The 19,392-nt window shown below is 43.0% G+C and overlaps 1 protein-coding gene across 11 annotated transcripts in view; it reads right to left on the bottom strand.

Moving 5' to 3' along the window:
- Window positions 1-19,392, bottom strand: part of IRAG1 (inositol 1,4,5-triphosphate receptor associated 1) — a 106,658-nt gene that overhangs the window by 45,229 nt on the left and 42,037 nt on the right. For all 11 annotated transcript variants that reach the window (XM_083456523.1, XM_083456527.1, XM_083456522.1 and 8 more), the window contains exon 15: window positions 1,571-1,688. In XM_083456523.1, coding sequence (XP_083312649.1) covers window positions 1,571-1,688 — 118 coding nt within the window. The remainder of the gene's footprint in view (window positions 1-1,570; window positions 1,689-19,392) is intronic.

Below are 19,392 nucleotides of genomic sequence, written 5' to 3' on the forward strand. Positions count from 1 at the left end.
AAGAAGTCAAGTTCCTAAAATACACTGGACTGAGTTTAGAAGCCATAGAGACTTTTCCAACACAACTTTTATACGCAGGTCTCAGGAGACTATTTATTGTAAGTTTCCATGGTATTTATGGCAGCATTCACATCCACTTTAAATGCTTTTAAAATTGGCACCAGTGTGTTATTTCATCTAAACTAGTGGACTCCAAGTTAATAGAAAATACTTGTTACTTGCCCAATTCTATTTTGTTTAATTGAAGGATTTTAATTTCACAGCAAAGTCAAGTACTGTGAAATGCATTTCATCAGTTTTCAAAGTTTAAGTGATCAGAACCTTAACAGAACTAGTTGTACAGTACTACTATCTGAAACAAAACTCCAAGAGGCAACTGACCAGAATACTGGGTTTCCCCCCATTTCTACAGTGCCTGCTAAAGCTAAGTATCTAAGGACTGGTTCATAGGACCACATTTACTGCTATAACTAACAATCTAAAAGTTTTATTAGTTTAAAATAGATAACACAGGTAGAGCCTTTTATTATCATGCAAATGCAGTTTTCCAATACAGGACTAAATGTGTTTAGATGACTTCAGAACTACCAACTAATCTGGTTCTGTGAACTGTTGCACAGTGCCACGCCACAGTTCTCAGTTTACAGCATTTGCAGACAGAGCTGCTCTTAAGCTGAGTACCTGATTTGTCTGAACCTACAAGGGAGCAGACCCTTACCACTATTTCAAGACATAGCCATGGTTTGCAGAATCATGGATTCCTGGCCTCAGTGCTTCCATTCTGGGGGGAAAGGGTGCCAGTCACTTGGAAGTATAGCCTGGGAGCCAAGCTCTGGCTCGGACAAAGCTCATAGCTTAAGCAAAAAGTAAGCCTAGGCTCCTGCTGTGTAATGCTAGTTAAAATGCAGGGCAGAGGTAGTCAATGTGGTGCGCTTAAGATGCCGTTGAACTCCTGTTCCAATCATTCCTGACCAGTGCCCATGCTGGCTGGAGCAAATGCAAGTTGGAGCCAGTGTTTGAAACTCCCAGTGTTCTAGGTGCATTTTGCGACAGGGAATTTCATTAGTGCAAGCAGTTTCTGAGCTCTCGGCGCAGTACCTTTTTCTGCCTCCCTACTTCCAGATACTCTCTGAAGAAGAGACCCTCTTAAGAATATTAGGGGGGTGGGCAGGGGAAGGACTAGAACATGTGAAAAATGAGCATAATATTTTAGCTGCAGTTCATTCATTTTCAGCTTTGTATTCTTGTTATTAAAAAGCGCATCTAGACATTCCATTGTTCTGCCCATAGGCTCAGGTTGTATATATGTGTAAACAAACCATATATCATAAAGACACCACAGTCCCTACTGAGCCTCATTTCCAAAAGAAAACACGAACCCTGGGTAAAGCACACCTGGAATCCCTGGAATCTTGCACCATTTGGGAGATTGGGATGGCATGCAACAAAACATAAGAACTGTCAAGTTACTCATGGCTGAGCTGAGCTGAGTTGAAGGTGGGGGAACAATGATCACTTGATTCTTTGCTCAATGTATATACAATAAGTTTCGAAATTAAGTTGTTCATACCTATAAGTGATGTCGGAAGCCTGGAATCATCATTTTCAAGGAGGTATGTAGCTTTCAAGCTCAAGAAGGGAAAATAAATTGGCAACACAAGTGTTGACTTAGAGCAAGCAGCAGTCTCCTGTTTAATATTTAAAAAAGAGCAAAGGTCTGTGAGAGAGAAACTTAAGTTTTACCCAACTACCAACTTATGGGAGGCAGATCCTCCTATCTGTCTTAAAATACTTTCCCCTGGTTCCTTCCAACTTGAAACAATTCTCTAAACCTTTTAAATGCCATTTATCGAAATCAGCATTCACTATGGAATAAGCATTAACTTTAGACGCAACACAACCATCAATTTCAGAAGGGTAGCCAAGTTAGGTTGTAACATCAGAGAGTCTGATGGCACTTTAAAGTCGGATTCATTGTTAGATGAGTCTGAAGTCAAGTAAACATCAGTAGATACACATATACAGGGTGGTGGGGAGAGAAAGCAGTAGGCCAAAAGGCTACTGAATGCAAGCAGACACAGTCTGTGACATTTCTAGGCTGTGTACACATTACTGGTCTGGTTTAAAACACAGGCCGTTTTCTCAATTTGGATAGAGGTGCACTAAAGTAAAGAGAAAACATACTTTCATTGTTATGGTCTTTGTGATAGTCTTGGTAGCTATGCTGGTCCATCTGAACAAGAATTGAAATAAGTGGGACAGTAAGTGTAGGCAGGGCCGTCTTAAGCATATCCGGCGCCATGGTGCAAAGATCCCTCCGGCGCCCATTTCCCAGAGTTGTCGACTTTTTCCCAAGCCCCTGCGGGAATCGCTCTCCTCCCGCAGAGGCTTGGGAAGGAAGCTGCACGCCCACGTGTCATATTCCTAATGGGGAGGAGCCTCTCCCACAACAAAGTGACGGGGCTCTTTCCTTTCATTTAAAGCACACCCGATGTGTTTGAAGCGCATGCCTTCAAAGAATCCTGAGAAGTGGTGGTTTGTTAGAGGGCGCTGAGAATTGTAGTTCGGGGATTGTAGTTCCCAGGATTCTTGGGTTCGGGGTATCGAGCCATGTGCTTTCAATGGGGGGGGGGGAGGTCCTGATCAGCTGCCGTGTGCCTGGATCCGGATGAGAGCATCCTGAGACGCAAAACCCCCTGGGGAGAAGGGAGCCCAAGCCTTCCAGCTGGGTCATGATCCAGCACCCAGCACCACTTCCTCCTCCTGCCGTGTGACTCACCCCGTGCCACAGGCCACATCGAGCACCGTGTTGCAGCGCTGGGTGTGCAGCAGCGACACCAGCCAGTTCTTGTACTCGGTGGTGCGGCTCTGCGTGTCGCCAATATAGAGCTGCCAGACCCGCGCCGCACAGCCGTCGGCGTACTGGTCTGGCAGCCGCCACGCCCAGCGAGTGGGTCCAGTAGATGCTGTCCACCATGGTGAGCACACAGAGGCTCCTGCGGGCACTGACGGATGGACGGGAGAGCGCACACACCCACGAGCATGCACCTAGCTGCAGCTGCTGCCGCCAGCCATATAGTTGGCAGGGCAGGCGCAGCTTCCATCCTAAGCCTCTGCAGGGATCGCTCTCCTCCCGTGGAGGCTTGGGAGGCAAGCTGCATGCCCGCTAGCCATGTGGTTGATGGGGCACAGCTGGCGGGCGTGCAGGGAAAGGGGAGGCCGCCAGCAAAGCCGCGCAGCTCTCCCACTCACTGGGGCACCCCTGAGAGGCCAGCACCCTGGTGCAACACGCCACTAAGCCCAATAGGAAAGACGGCTCTGAGTGTAGGTGGGTACTGTCTCGCATGCCCTACAAAAAAATAATAATCAAATCAATACACTGTACTTAATTCCCACTTTGTGGGTAGAAAAGGACAACAGATGTCTGTAAGTCAAGGCCAGAAGAATAACCTCATAGTATTTCAACCAGGTAGACACTTGAAAAAATTAAATGGCACAGATTAGCATCTGCCGAGACTCAAGAGATCACATGAATGCCATTTTACAATAAAGCAAACAATACCAAATTAAGCAATGACAATGGCTGATGAACTTGAAAACTAAATTATAATGCATGGCATTTTGCATATTTGGTCTCCTTGTTCCTCATTCTTGGCTGCATTTTATGTCTTCCACTAACCATAGAGCATACAGAGCATACAGAGTCATTATTTTTCACAAGCAAAAGGAACACTTTGCCAAATGCATTTACATAAAAGCACAGCACGCAAAAACTTGAAAGATAATTCAAGACAGCCAGCCATACGGGAGTATGTAACTTGGCCAGCTGCCCATGGGTTTGGACACCACAGAATACCACTGGGATTACAATGAAAATGTTAAATAGTTATCCCACATTGCTTATTTATTTTTAGTGGCATCAGCTCTAGTTCAACCAAGAGTTCTTTGACCAAAAGCCTGTTTACATAAAGTGCAGGCTGCTTGCATGACAAATTGCTTGGTTCGCCTTGTACCACTAGCCTTGGTAGAAAGACTCCAAGGAAACGTTAAGTGTTCTGGTTGTGGAACCTCCTGGTGTTCTTCATGCCCACATACAGTACTTGCTTGCTCTACGTCTAATGAATGAAGCAACCCCCCAACTCAAGTCTTTATTAGAACAATATACTTTTGGATAAATATGACACTTCTGTTTAAAGAACATGAAAGAGTAAATTGTCACGCAGCAAAGTTACTTGGAAATCTGTTTTAGTTAATTTCTATGTAATGTCTCAGCTTCCAATGATTAGCTAATTCCAGTGTCAAAGAAAGACACTTGCTCCCCCGCTTAGGCTAGCAAGAAGGGAACCTTAGGAAAGGAGAGATCTGCCAAATGTCCGTCTTGAGGTCTTTAGCCAGCCCTGAACATGTCTCTATCCTGCATCTTGGAATTCCCTAAGCGCCAAATACCTTTCTAAAAGGAAGTCAAGAACCTTCTCAAAAACTGCAACCAGATTTGAGTTTGTGATGGAGGAAGAGCTTAGGCCTCGACATGAAATGTCTGATCAGTGGTTTCAATTGGTGTTTTCTAACTTAATAAATACCACCCCATGCATCTTTTTTCTGTAAATAGGTGTTTTTTATGAAAGGGGGTGTAGGGAAGGCAGATTCAGAGATAAAGAGATGCCCGTGTGCTGACTCCAGTTCTTCATTAGGATGCGCAGAGATGGGAGTAAGTGTGCGAGTGGCAATGACTTGTGAGTAAACATGATGCCTAAGATTTTGCTGTGTGCACTTTGGAGCTGCGTGCTCATATATGTCAGGGTGAGGGGAGAGGTAAGCAATGCTAGATTTCTCTTGTGAACTGCCCTGAGATCTTTTGATGAACGGTGGGATATAAATCTTAAAAAAAAAAGGACCAGAAGTTAAAGGAAAGGCCTGGATCTACCTGTTGAACTTGTAGCAATCTCAGTCAGCCACAGTAGAACATTTCTTGTTGCAACTGAATTTTGACAAAACACACTAACAGAAGAAGGCGATGTCACTGAAACAGTGTAATCTCCTACAGGCAATTTCTGACCCACCACACACATATACAGTGGTACCTCAGGTTAAGTACTTAATTCGTTCCGGAGGTCCGTTCTTAACCTGAAACTGTTCTTAACCTGAAGCACGACTTTAGCTAATGGGGCCTCCTGCTGCTGCCGTGCCGCTGGAGCACGATTTCTGGTCTCATCCTGAAGCAAAGTTCTTAACCTGAAGCACTATTTCTGGGTTAGCGGAGTCTGTAACCTGAAGTGTATGTAACCTAAGGTACCACTGTATCTAGCAACTGCATACACCTCATACAGAGAATTTTGGTCAGTTTCTATTTCCGATTAACAACATATTGTTCAACGGGGCGGGGGGGAACAATGATTAATACAGAAATGACAAATCTGACCACCTTATTCCAAACAGTAGTGGTTATCAGCTCCCTGTTTACATTTCTGCATGCCTACATGCTTATCCAGCTTTGCATTCCAAAAGGCTCGTTTCATTTGAAGGAACACCTTATAGATTCGTAGCTCTATGAAGCCTAATTAAGGTTTTTTTCTAGGGTATTTAATGCCCTTATTCCTCCCCAAAGGACACAAAAACTTTTATAGCTCTCTAAAGCTTTAATAGCATTTCAACCATGTCATTTATAATACTGTAGTTCTAAAAGCTCTATTATCAGAAGCATGGGAGAGCACTTTACCAGTCTAGAAAACCTACAGCTCAAATGTTTTATATATTTTGTAAACCACTTTGAGGTTTTTTACAATCAAGTGGTGTATAAATTTAATGGAATGAATGAATGAATGAATTCTACTTGGCACAGACTGGAAGAGAAGAATAAGAAGGGAAGGCATCAGTCCAAAGACAAAGGAGGTGGGTGGGTGCTTAGGATGCCAAAACCCGTTTAATTGGCCCAGTGCATTTCAAAGAAAGCCTTTTTACAGGAGTAAGGGCTGTAGCTCTATGGTACAGAATCGGCTCTGCATACATGTTCAATCACTGGCAGGTCCAGGTATGGTTAGAAATGTCCCTAGTCTGAAACCCTGGAGAGCTGCCGCCTGTCAGACAATACTGGGAGAGATGGACCAATGGACTGAATCAGTAAAAGGCAGCTTCTTATATGCTGTTCTACATTTATCACCTAACAGCTTAAGGTTGCAGTCTTATATGATCTATTGAGCTCAGTGAGACTGTGGTTGTGTATACATGATACATTTAAAATACACCTATCCTAAGAATCCTGGGAACTGTAGTATAACCCCCCCCCCCAATTCCCAGCACCCTTAAGAATGGACCGTTCCCAGGATTTTTAGGGCTGGTTCTTTTAATCTATGATGTTGATGCAGCCTTACTTCTCCATATAGAATTGCGCTCATTTGGGTCCACAACATGCAACACTGAGAAAAGAAATACAAAAAAGGTCAATTCCAACCTCATGGATTTCACAGTTCTGGGTTCAGAGTTTGAAGAGCCCAATATACAGCCCACTCTTAAGCATGGCTGCTCAGAAGTAAGTTCCACTGATTTCAATGACCTTTGCTTTGAACTGCATACTGCAGCACCTAAAATGCAGCCACACCCACCCACCCTATAAAGCATATGGCAGGTGGTGGTGGTGAAAATCCTGTCCTAATATGATTGGTTTCTTTACAGGAAACTTCCTGTCCAAGAAAAGGGTGGCAATAAGCTATTATCAATTCTCACATCGGTTAAAGAATATAATTGCCATAGTAACAAGGAGTAGGCACTTAAACAGGGCAACAGACTTTTTATAGCATCTTCTTGGCTGTCAAACTGGCATGTGCTTTTATATTCACAGCAAATATAAGGTGGCAGTGGTGGGAGGATGGTACAGGATTCATCCTGAGTAATGCTGAACAGCAGCAGAAGGGGGGAAGCCTTCAAAACAGAAAAGCAAACACAAAAACAGGACATTTAGATTAAGACCTTTTTTTAAAGGCTTTTTTCTTTTTAACCAATTCTCATCAAACCTAGTATGAGGAGGAAATAAGTTTCCCTTACTAATGCTTGAGAGGTAGTGGTTAAATTAACAAATCATTAGTTGAATGTCCCCTATTCAGATCTCAGTTCAAAAGAGGATCTTAGAGAATAGTCATAAGGAAGTCACTGCCTCTCTCTCTCAGCCTTCCACCTGTAATAAAAGGTTAAATCCTCTGGACTCTTCTAAGATTACCAAGATACAGTAAGGAATGGGAATTATCGGTAAATCTGTTGTTATTATTATTAAATCTGTTGCTGTTATTGTTACTACTATAGCAACAACAGGGACGAGGGTGGCGCTGTGGGTTAAACCACAGAGCCTAGGGCTTGCCGATCAGAAGGTCGGCAGTTCAAATTCCCGCGACAGGGTGAGCTCCCGTTGCTCGGTCCCTGCTCCTGTCAACCTAGCAGTTCGAAAGCACGTCAAAGTGCAAGTGGGTAAATAGGTACCACTCTGGCGGGAAGGTAAATGGCGTTTCCATGCGCTGCTCTGGTTCGCCAGAAGTGGCTTAGTCATGCTGGCCACATGACCCGGAAGCTGTACGCCAGCTCCCTCGGCCAATAAAGCGAGATGAGCGCCGCAACCCTACAGTCGTCCGCAGCTGGACCTAATGGTCAGGGGTCCCTTTATATGACAGGAACATCACAGGGATGGCAAATCCCAGTGAAATATGACTTTTTTCAGTATTCACAACAGTTGTTATTTGTAATGTTTGCTTTGAATTATTTCTGGATAGGGTTGGTTTTTGTTTTATCATCTAATTCGATGTGTAGGCTCTTGAGAATGTACAGTACTTTATTTTATGAGGTAACGACTATGGACTCCTGATTTTTTATATATATACAGTCCCCCCCCTTTCTTTATATTTATTTTATTTCATACTTCACATGGGAAATAACATTGGATTGTTATTTTAACTTCATAATAAAGTCTAGATTTAAAAAAGAAAGAGCACTAAATGTCACACCCTCCCACATTTTACAGAGGGAAATTGGTACAATTGTTTTACACAGAGCGAAAAACTTTCTAACATACAGTGGTACCTCGGGTTAAGAACTTAATTCATTCTGGAGGTCCATTCTTAACCTAAGATACCACTTTAGCTAATGGGGCCTCCCGCTGCTGCTGCTGCCACCGCTGCGCTATTTCTGTTCTCATCCTGAAGCAAAGTTCTTAACCCGAGGTACTATTTCTGGGTTAGCGGAGTATGTAACCTGAAGCGTCTGTAACCTAAAGCATCTGTTACCAGAGGTACCACTGTACAAGCCTTATTTCATAAAATCTGATGCCACACACCTACTAATTTTGAAATATGATCTTTACCATGATATATGTTTATTTCTTTCTTTCTATTAACCACTAACCCAGTTCTCACATAATGCTTAGCCAAAACATGGCTTAGGACAAATGAGTAAATATGTGGGTTCCCAGAATAAAAATTACAGCTGCCTGGAACTTAAAAATGGAAAGCATAATGCTGGTGGTCAACAAAAGAAGTTTAAAGACTGTCTTAAGGCAAATTTTTTAAAATGTAGTATAAACACCAACAATTGGGAAACACTTGCCTGTGAGCGCTCCAGTTGGAGAACAGCCTTTACCAAAGGTGTCATGGGCTTTGAAGACACTCAAACTCAGGACACAAGGGAGAAAGGTGCTAAGAGGAAGGCACTCTTGGCAAATCCACCCCATGATCAATTCCCACCCGGAAACCAATGTCCCCACTGTGGAAGGACGTGTGGATCTAGAATTGGCCTCCACAGTCACTTACAGACTCATTGTTAAAACCATGCTTATGGAAGACAATCTTACTTGGCTACAAGTGATTGCCAAAGAGGAGGAGGAGGAGGAGGAGGAGGAGGGGGAGGAGGAGGAGAAGGAGAAGAAGGAGAAGGAGAAGGAGAAGGAGAAGGAGAAGGAGGAGAAGGAGAAGGAGAAGGAGAAGGAGAAGACTACTGCACTACCAGGGCTAAGCCAAAGTTTGTCTTAACATTATGCCTTTATCCAGGCTTCTGATTTATCTCTCTCAGACAAAACATGAGCAGAAAACCAAGAGGAAACTTTGGTTAGAGAACCCAGTTTGCCTGCAATGACACATACCGTAAGCCCAGTTTGGATGTGACCCTAAGCCAAACCATTGGGCTAACCCTCAGTAACACAGAAGCAGCAGAACCAGGAGAGGAATACAACCAGGGCCAGCCCATTCATAAGGCAAGATGAGGTGACTGCCTTAGGCAACAAGGGTAGCAGATCCCAACATCAATATTTCTTCCCTGCTTGTTCCTTATGTAGATCTTCCTTGACCCCTTCTTCCCTGGTGGCACCATTTTGAGGTCTGCCTTGTAGGCCCAGGCAGTGCACTTCCCTCTCCTCTGTTCAGAAGAACTAGCAAATAAACAAGACCACACAGCTGAATGGGATTGAATCAGGCCACAACTTTATTGACCACAGATAAAGTGGTTTGGCATAGGCATTTATTTCTGGCCCATCTGCAGGGTCAACTCAGCAGCGGGAATTCCCATGACTTACATCAAATAGGGGGGGTCCCTGCAGGGATCACTGCCTCTGGGAAAACAGAGGCCCAAGCCCCTGTCTGGGCAAATGGACAGAAGCAACTCCATCATGGATCCCTTTAGCAGATCTGACAAAAAAGAACTGGGTGTCAGGAACTGGTGCAGGTTGTTTTAAATACCCCAGGAGCCGACCTGAGGGAAGCCTGATCAGTGGGGTTATCCTGAAATAACCATACTCTTCTTTAAGGGTGAGAGATTAAACCAATCTGGCAAGAAGAGCTGTCAGTGATGGTTTGAGCAGCTTGAATTTGGCCAAGAACAACTCACCTCTACATGAAAACAATTTCTATATGAAAAGCCCTTTATCGTCTTCTTCATTTTGCTGTTTCTGAACAAGATATAGCCATTAGAATCCAGCCTTTGAAGAGAGCAGCTTTTAGAGCTTCCATCACATCTTGCCATGAATACTAGCAAAACTACATATTGTAACTACTAAAAACTACTCTCAATGCCAGACCCCAAACCTGCCTTTGTGAAAACATTATCAAGCAAGAACTGTAAATTATTTCCCCCCGCAACTCCTATCTGCAGATTATAAAGGGCTAGTTATGCTTACTAAGAGAAAAATACTTTGTACATGTTCAGGCATGCTCCTACGGACTATATTAATTACTATTTTATATGTCTAACAGCTGAGCATTGGCAGTAAGATGGAAACAATTTCCAAGATTAGTTCCTAGCTTCAAATTTTTTAAAGGAAACAAAATATGACTTATTTTACAGTGTTCTCTTTATGACCAGATCTTTAAAAGCTAAAAGTCGAATCCAATATCAATATGCTCTGCCAGTGATGGCAAACCTTTTAGAGACCGAGTGCCCAAACTGCAACCCAAAACCCACTTATTTATCGCAAAGTGCCAACATGGCAATTTAACCTTAATACTGAGATTTTAGTTTAGAAGGGGAGGTTGGCGCATCCATGTGGAGAGAGAGTGGAGCAATACAGTGGTACCTCGGTTTTTGAACAGCTTAATTCTCGAACTACTTGGAAGCTGAACACTTCAAACCCGGAAATGAGTGTTCTGGTTTTCGAACTTTTTTCGGAAGCGGAACATGCTCTGTTCTGAGTATAACTTCCGTTTTGATTGCCACACATCCTTTTTCATAGTGAGGGAAGGCAGGCTGGGCGGCAAGTGAGCAGGCACCTGCTGCCCTTCAGCAATGGATCCCTCTGCCGCCGCAACCACAACAGCAACCACTGGAGGCACTGAGTGGGGAAGGCTGGACTGGGACGGCAAGCAAGCAGGCAAGCGATGTCGCCGCCACCCCACCCCCCTCCAGCCTGCTCCTGCTTGCAAGCAAGTAGAAGTGGGATCGGGCTGCTCTGCTAGGCAGCATTGCTGCTTGCACAGGAACAGAAGCTGGATCAGGGCTGCTCAGCTGGGGAGGTGAAAACTCTGTCACACTTTCCATTGAGGGGTTTGCAGCAGTACTCCCCTCAAGGGAGAAGTTTAAAGGAGCCCCCACCTCCACATCAGATCCCCTGCAACCCCATGAAGGCAGCCAGGCTGAATAGTTGCTGAGGTTGGGGAAGGTGGAGGCAGCCCGGAAGCTGCATCTGAGAGCCCCTGCACCACCTGAAAGCAGCCAGGCGCTCCTCAGCTGAGCCGCCTAATCCTGCTTCTACTTGAGTGCAAGAAGGAGTGGAGGTGGGGATCTCCCAGAAGTGGAGTGGAGGCTTCACGCTCCCCAGCTGAGCCGCGTCAGCGTGCTTCTGAGCATAGCGCTGCGCCCTCCCCACCCACAGTGGAGGCTCCCCAAGGGAAAACACATGCCTAGGAGGTTGTTGCTCCGTTTTGCACACACAAACCCTGACGCCCCATCCGAGGCACTTCTACTCGGACACAAGTTGAGCTGAGGATTCAACACACTGCCCTTACCTTCTGTCAGTTCTGTGCTCACCACCACTGCCCTATAACGGTAGTTATGCAGTTCTGAATTTTATTAGTTCCCTAGACTTGGTCCTGCGTAGTCCCTGGTTCAAGTCTTACCTGATTCATCCACGAACTCACTAGGTAATTTTAGGCAAACCACCCTCATCCTTCAGTGTAGAATACATACAGTGATTACTCTACTAAAGTACCTGACATGGTTGTTATAAGGATTTCTGAGTTAATGTGTCTGAGTCTGAGCACTCAAATGGTGATATGTAAATTTCATTGTTCACAGTTGTTTACATGGTCCCTTACACAGTTACATTGGCAACACAGATGGGAGCTTATTATCTGACATGGGGAAATGACACAGGCAGGAATGCAATAATGTGGGCAAGTGCCACTGTACAACAAAATTATTCCCAATAGAGAGCATTTGGCTTATGTTGCGAGGCTTCGTTTGATGCCTGAGCCAAGCAATAGAGGATCTCTGTTGTATAACGCCTCATCGAGGCCTTTTCCACAATAGTGTGCTTTTGCTGTACTGTGTCTTCCAATCACTTGGTATTTCCATTAACTAAATGCACATTCATTCTTAAGGGAAGAGAAGTTTTGCCCTTCAAAATAGAATGGCCCAGCTTGCACATCCCGGTAAACTGCAGTTAACAGGTTACTATAAAGAACTCCGATTCTAAGGACCTCCAACATAACACTTAACTGATTATACTATTTCACAGCACCAAAATTAGTACAACTTCTATTTTTTGCTGTATTAATGAGGCCACCAAGCTGGGTCCGTATTCACACACAGCAGCCATTTGAAAAATAAAACAATTCACATGGCTAATCACAGTACTTACTGTAAGTGTTAAGTGCATCACCTGTTCACCTTGAAAGATTTAAGACTTGTTTAAAACCAAGTAAACATTTCTCCAGCAGTTGAGAAATGAAAGCAGGATGGTACCCAGCTGGCCTTAGAGGGCAAGCTGCAAACAGTGCAGAGGTGAGCTAACCAAGTATCCTCCTTCCAGTAAATCTTTAGGCACCTAATCCCACTCTGCTCTGCTCTCTCACAAACAAACTAGCAAGAGATTTTGAAATGTTAACAATAAAACAGGCAGTTTCCTGCTCTCATGTTTAGATTAGACAAGCTCTCTATCAGACAGGAAAAAGTATTTCAGGAATTGTTAGGCCCTTTGTTTCTAGGATCCCAAAGTAAGGTATTGGATATGTATTATGAAGGCCTTCACTTGACCTTCAAACGATCTTCCAACTTTATAACTAGATCAAGTTCTTGAATGCATAAGTACTGGGCTAGCTAAGAATATAGCATATATGCAATAAAGCAATTATAAATTAAATAAGAAAGTGAGAATTACCAGACTGATACTGTGAAATGAAACAAATGCAAGTTCTAGAATGCCGAAAAACACAGAAATAATGTAGATAGCGATGGAAGCTACATATTTTCATAAGAATGGATCAGCCATAGGAGTGACAGAAATAGTGACACTCACTATGAATATAGAACTGTATTCCTTGCGCTTTGCATTAAACATCATGGCTGCAATCCAAAAAATAGTTTGTCTGCAGTATCTGATGGGGCAGAACACAACCCTTAGCAAATGTCAAAAAAGTACAGTAACTATTTCAATATGCAAGAGTTATTGGCTTATTTAAATATGTACTGTCCAAACTCTGATTATTCTTGCCACATTCCCCATAAAATACTTAGTACCACAAGAAAAGTTTTACCATGTAGAACTGGAATACTGGCCAGCTTACAATTTCTTGCATGAATGTGTCAACGTGAATATAAACAATATGATATTGAAACTTTCAGTTTATGGCAGCTGAAATTATGCTTTTCACACAAGTCAAAACACCCAGGAAGTATACTTTAAAAGAATTCATGACAAGTAAATTAGAGTTGCAAACCATGTGGCTAAAATGATAACTGCACCAATTCCTTCCTCTACTATATTTGTTAATCTTTTACATGAAATTAAAAAACTTCCTCATATCCTAGATCCCCTTGGCTTAGTTATACAGTAGCTTCTTTTAAAAGCAGATATGGACTACTACACCAGAGAAACAGCTCCACAAAGCTCTTCTTAAAAGACAGGTTCCAGAGGCTACAAGGCAATCCATCAAGCAAGCAGTTCTGGTGTATATTCCGTTCAGGGACCATGTGGCAGAAAAGCTCATACAATAGCATGCTACTGTTACAGTGAGCTCATTTTACACTTACTTGTTTATAAACAATCAGAGTAGTAGCTAATCATTTCAACTTGTTAGCAAAAAGTACAGGGCAGCTGCTAATGATTCTAAGCCAAGGACATGTTCTCTTGATAAAATTACTTAAATATCAGACTTCAGCACAGACTAAGCGCTTACATTTCTTTAGGATGGTTGTGTACTTTTAAAGGGAAGAGGATTCAGTCAAGCGCGCAGCCTTACTACTCCTGTTTGGGAAACTGAAATCCAGCACATCAATAACATTTCACCCACGTAAAGCATAAGAATGAGGTACTGTACCTTTAAGGAGGGGAAAGCGTTCCGTTTTGGATCTTAGCTGAAAAAAGCTGTTTATTCTTGGTTTACTGAGATTACTTACCTAAAACTGAGCTATTCCTCTTGTTTCCCCCCTTCGGGGAAGCTTCCCTCTCGCTCGCTCTCTTTCTCTCTCTCTCTCCCTTCTGCTCACTCTGGGAGCTTTTACCATTTAAGGTCAATGTGTTACATCTGGCTCCCTTAACTAAGCTAAAGCACTTTCTAACTCAAGAAAGCAAGCTGAGCAACTAACGTTAAAGATGAGTTTTGTTTTTAACTGACTCTTCAAAAAGTCTCTTCTGTGTCTCAAGGAATTAGAGTGAAAGGCTTCCCCCTTTTCAGCACAAATGCCAAGAACAAATACCAGCAGAACACCCATTTGCATTCGCACACGCTTCAGAACATGAGAATGTTACTCATTTCTGAATAACTAAATTTAAATCGGGCAAGGAGGAAGCAGATGAAATGGCAAGACTGAAGTGATGTGTTTGTTAACCCTTAACACAGGTGCACACAAGAGCAAATGCAATCGTTCTGGGATTTCCAAATACACACAGCCCTTTGGGGCAAAGGCACTAGCCTAAGCCACTAGGTACCGGTACATGCAAATATTTAGAGAACTTTGGCCTAGCTCCACATAAGGATAGTGTTTTCCTATTAGGGGGAATAAATGTAAACCCCTCTGAGGTTCTTGAAGGGAAAGTTTAAAAAAAATTAAATGTAAACTCAAGGGGCTGCTATTTACAACTTGCATGAGAAGAAAAGAGGCTATTTTCACAATCTGCTGGTATCTGTACACAAAACTTTGCCTAGGGCCCAGTTCTACAGCTCATGTAGCATAAACTAAACTGTCAGATTTGTGGTTCGTGAATCATTCCTAGCCTGTCAAGGGATCGATAAATCCTTCATTTCTATGACTCCAGACCAGTGCCATTGGAGGTCTGAGGCCAAAATCTTTTGTCTGCCCTGGATTGTCTGCCTCTTTCTCTGCTCTTTAAAAATGTGCTTATAGGGCTGCAAAGCATAATACTGGTGACACCCCACCATCTTCATCTGCTCAGAGATCTAAGCATATACACATGAATATTATCATATATACAAATATGTGTCATAGGCCTGTGCCCTGAATCTTTTAAGTAACTAGCAATGCACTTGCAATAGATGGTAGAGCACCAGGGGGCGGAGGTGCCCCCCGGCACCAGGGGGCGGAGAGCAGGCGGGGGCGGGGCTGGTGCCTGTCTTGGGGGTGTGATGCACCGCCTGCAGGGGCGTAGCTCCCAGCGTGGGCGGGGGGCAGCCATGATGGCACCCCACTGGGATCGTGCTGCCGGGGGCGATGCGCTCCCCCCCCCGCACTCCTCTTCCTCCGCCAGTGCTTATTTATGCAACACAGAGCAGTTCCCACCAAATTCTACCACTCTTCAGCCACCTGATCCCAGGTATAGAATTGTACTCTAAATCTAGCAAAATTATAATGATGTAAGAATATTCAGAGATTTATGCAGCCTTCTAATCCAAAAAGAGGAAAATGATTCCTGTCCTCTGTTTTGTACATGTGACAATCCAGTAATGCTATTCATTGTCATTCTTGTGCATATTTTGTGTTTCTTTGTTTGTTTTAATTCTAAGATGGTCTGAGAATTCTATTGAAGGGCAGGGTATAAATCCCTAAAAGAAGGCAAACAAACAAACAAACAAACAAGGCCTCAGTCACAGTCCAATTACATGGTAATCCTATTCATGTTTCATTGGGATTTTAAATGATTAGGAGAATGGATAGCATTCTTCTTGTTACATTTATTTACAGCAGATTTAAATAAGAAGGCAGTTAACTCTGAAGACTGTTATTCCCAACAAGGAAATAAACAAACCTGGGGGGGGGGGGAATCAAGTACTTTTCTGTAGTTCAATTCACTATGGCATGAAATAGAAAGCTCTTCTATCACTTTGATCTCCAGTCCAGTCCTGGGAATCTGATAAATCTGTGTTTGAAAATAACATTTGCATTTGCATTTTGATAGTCACACACAGATCCATCTGTACTATCAAAAACAACACTTGCTTGTTAACATCTCCATTATGTGGGTTACTGCAGTGTTTTGTTTTGTTTTGTTTTGTTTTGTTTAAAGCTGCCGGTACTCACCATGAATTTGTTACAGTAAGTGTCACCCTTTTAACATTTGGAGGGGGAAAGGTGCTGGTATTGCGTACCCTCGAGTATCCCCAGAAAGAAGAAAAAGCATTGGGTGTCTATATCTGCAAAAATATCTGAGGGTGGAAGGGTTAATTTTTTAAGCCATCTATTTTAATTCTATGGCTCATGAAAGCAGTCTCTTGGTTCACAGTCAGTACTTTTCCAAAACACTTTTACATAAGTATCATTTGCATTACACACACACCACATTTTAAAAACTGTACTGCATAAATGTAGAAAATAAAGGAACTTAGGGAAATGAAGAGCCACCTTCCAAGAATCTGATGATAACCATTGTGAAAAGCAGGCAGAATGTAAACAAGCTTTGCTGACATCAGTGCTCTGGCATCCCCAGCCAGAGCAGGCAGAAGACATTTTGCTGCCTGAGCCAGAACAGCAAAGTACCTCCCCTCCCCGCCCCCCCGCTGGCCCCCTACCAAATCAAGGTGCACAGTACCCATTATTTTGGCATCTGAAGCAATCACCTCTTCTCCTGTCTGGAAGGAAAAACACATAAACAAATAACCATACATTTGCTGCCCTTCACACCCAAAATCAGTTGCTTGAGGTAGGCACCTCACACTGCCCAATGCAATGGCTGCTCATGTACAGGACTTACTCAAGCTAGTTGTGTACTACAGAATGACTAGTGTAAACTACACAATGGCAAAAGTTTGAACATCCTTAAACCCTAAGGCAAAGATAGAAAAAGGGCAGCAAAAACAAGCCTGAAATGGGGACACGTAACCCTTACACAGTTTTGTAGATATTTGGGAGGCACATTCATGAGATAGAGAGCACATTCTCTCTCTCTCTCTCTCTCTCTCTCTCTCTCTCTCTCTCTGTGTGTGTGTGTGTGTCTGTGTGTCTGTGTGTACCACCACAGTCTCTGTCTTACTATTTTCTCAAGAATATAGTCTTTCAGACTTCTGTTGAAGCTTAAATCTAATTGTACATGGAAAAGTGTGGATCAATCCTAAGAATACATTAGAATTCAGGCAAATCTATTCAGCAATTCTTGCAATATTTACTAATGATGAACTAAACAAAATTCATATCCATTCATATGTAGGTCTAATAGACTCCACCCCCCTCAAAGAAAGTGGTAAAATTGACAAAGCTAGAAAATAATATTAGGAATGGTTCCTAGCAGGATGGAAGATGAACATTTATCAAGTTTGCACAACTGGAAGTCATTCACCAATTTAAAATGATTAGCTGACCTAGGCAATACAGGGTTGTTGTTGTTTTACATGAAGCAATTATCACAGATGAGCAAAGATTTTTTTAAAACTTCAGTAATCTGATGCAGAAATGTTTTTCTTGGAAAACCAGACTGAGAATGAAACACATTTAGTGTTTTTAATTTGATAATTAAGAAGGCCAAATACACTTAAATGTCCTAACTGAGCCAATACTGAATATTCCAGCAGCCAGAAAAGAAGCAACCAATTTTGCCAATCCAGAAATTTCATCACACAAGTATATATATTATTTAGATCAATAACTTGCCCAAATCCTTTAGTTTTCTGAAAACAATTGTATACTTTGTTTGTTACTTTGTTAATAGTCCATGAGTCTGTAACAAAACACTTGTCTCATATTACACACAGGGACATAATACATATGTCACAGACATTTAAAAGGCTTTTTAGTTAGTATTAGTACTGCCACAGAATGTATATAACATTTTTAAGTGTTAACGGTGCCCATTTACTGTTCACCAAGAAATAGTCACACCATAATGCACAGTCACATCCTGTTTCCTCTCCACGATCCTACAGGAATGCAAACAACATCCTAGCATAATCAACAAGTAAGTGGAAAGTCTGTTAGCTATTGTGGCAAACCACTAGTTTAATCTACTATGAGCCAACACATGTCACTTGAGTCAAAAGGGTGCTTTACTTTCACTTATCTATTGCTAAATGTGCTCTCTCAAAATTTTAAGGCCAGTGAATATTGCTCCCAGTAAACCTGTGGAGGCTTGTCCATTAGGGCAGATGTGGTACTGCCCCATCAACCTCTGTCTGCCCTACCTGCCTACCTTCTGTTTTATATCCAGTCCAGGGGGCAGCACTGGCTGTCAGCTTCCTCCCCTTTAATGTCAGTGTTCCCATTGTAGAACTCAGTAGGGAGGAGGATGGGGACAAAACTAGAATTAGTTGACTCCACCTATTGTTGGTTCTGTCCCCACCTACTGCTGACCTCCCTGTCTCCTGCCCTACCAGTCCCAAAGGCTGGCTTCCTTCCTACCAGTAGTGCACAGCAGCAATCCTACTTCCCCAATTTTGTCCCATTCATTCTTCAGTTCTGTATCTTCCCATCTCTTTTCTGTACCTTTTCAGGCCACACTTGCTTTGTCCCTTGACCTGGGGCAGATCTACACTCGTGGTTAATAATGCCTTATTAAAATATGACACCAGAGGGAACTGCAGAGCTATGAGCCACCCACAATAGGGAAACAGCATGTTAAAGGTAAGGTGATGTTATAGAACGATATAACTAAAAACGTTTAAACGATTAATGTAGATCCAGCCCTGGTTTCTCCCCCAACCATAAAGTCCCTTCTGACCTTAACTGCTGCACAGATTCTACGGAGTTCTCTCCAATTAGCCCCATCTTGCCTGAATTCCCTACCTCTTCTACCCTTTCCCCCAAGCCGCCTCCTCTTCCACCCCTTTCTCAATCTTAGTGCCTGGTTTACTCTCTTTCTTCAACCTCCTTACCTCTTGCCTCCTTGGTGCTCTCCTACAATGTCACCCTGTTCTTGTGTGCAACATTCCCTTTCTTCACAGAAGCTAGACCACAAACTCTTTTTGTTCCCTGGGCAACTGAATGCTCCATGTCATTGCACTAGCTCAACCAATCAATGTCAGAAGCTTGACACAAACACAATACAAAAATAGACAAATCTCTACTAAGACTAGTCTGTTTCCTCCAAAAAGGCTCTGGTGCTTTCAAGCTGAACATAATGATGTTACTACCATATGACCACTGATACCAACTTTCCTCAGGCCACTGAGCCACCTTATGAACACAGAATGGAAATGTTTATGACTGGCACCTCTGGAATAACGCCTGCCATAGTCCTGGCCTTGAGTGATAGCTGAGGTTTGGAAAGAGAAGAGACTGAGCCAGTCAAGCCCATGGCCATCGCATCTTGAGCTGAAGAACATGACC

Source organism: Podarcis tiliguerta (assembly GCF_965153285.1).
Source record: "Podarcis tiliguerta genome assembly, chromosome: 1".
Taxonomy (NCBI): domain Eukaryota; kingdom Metazoa; phylum Chordata; class Lepidosauria; order Squamata; family Lacertidae; genus Podarcis; species Podarcis tiliguerta.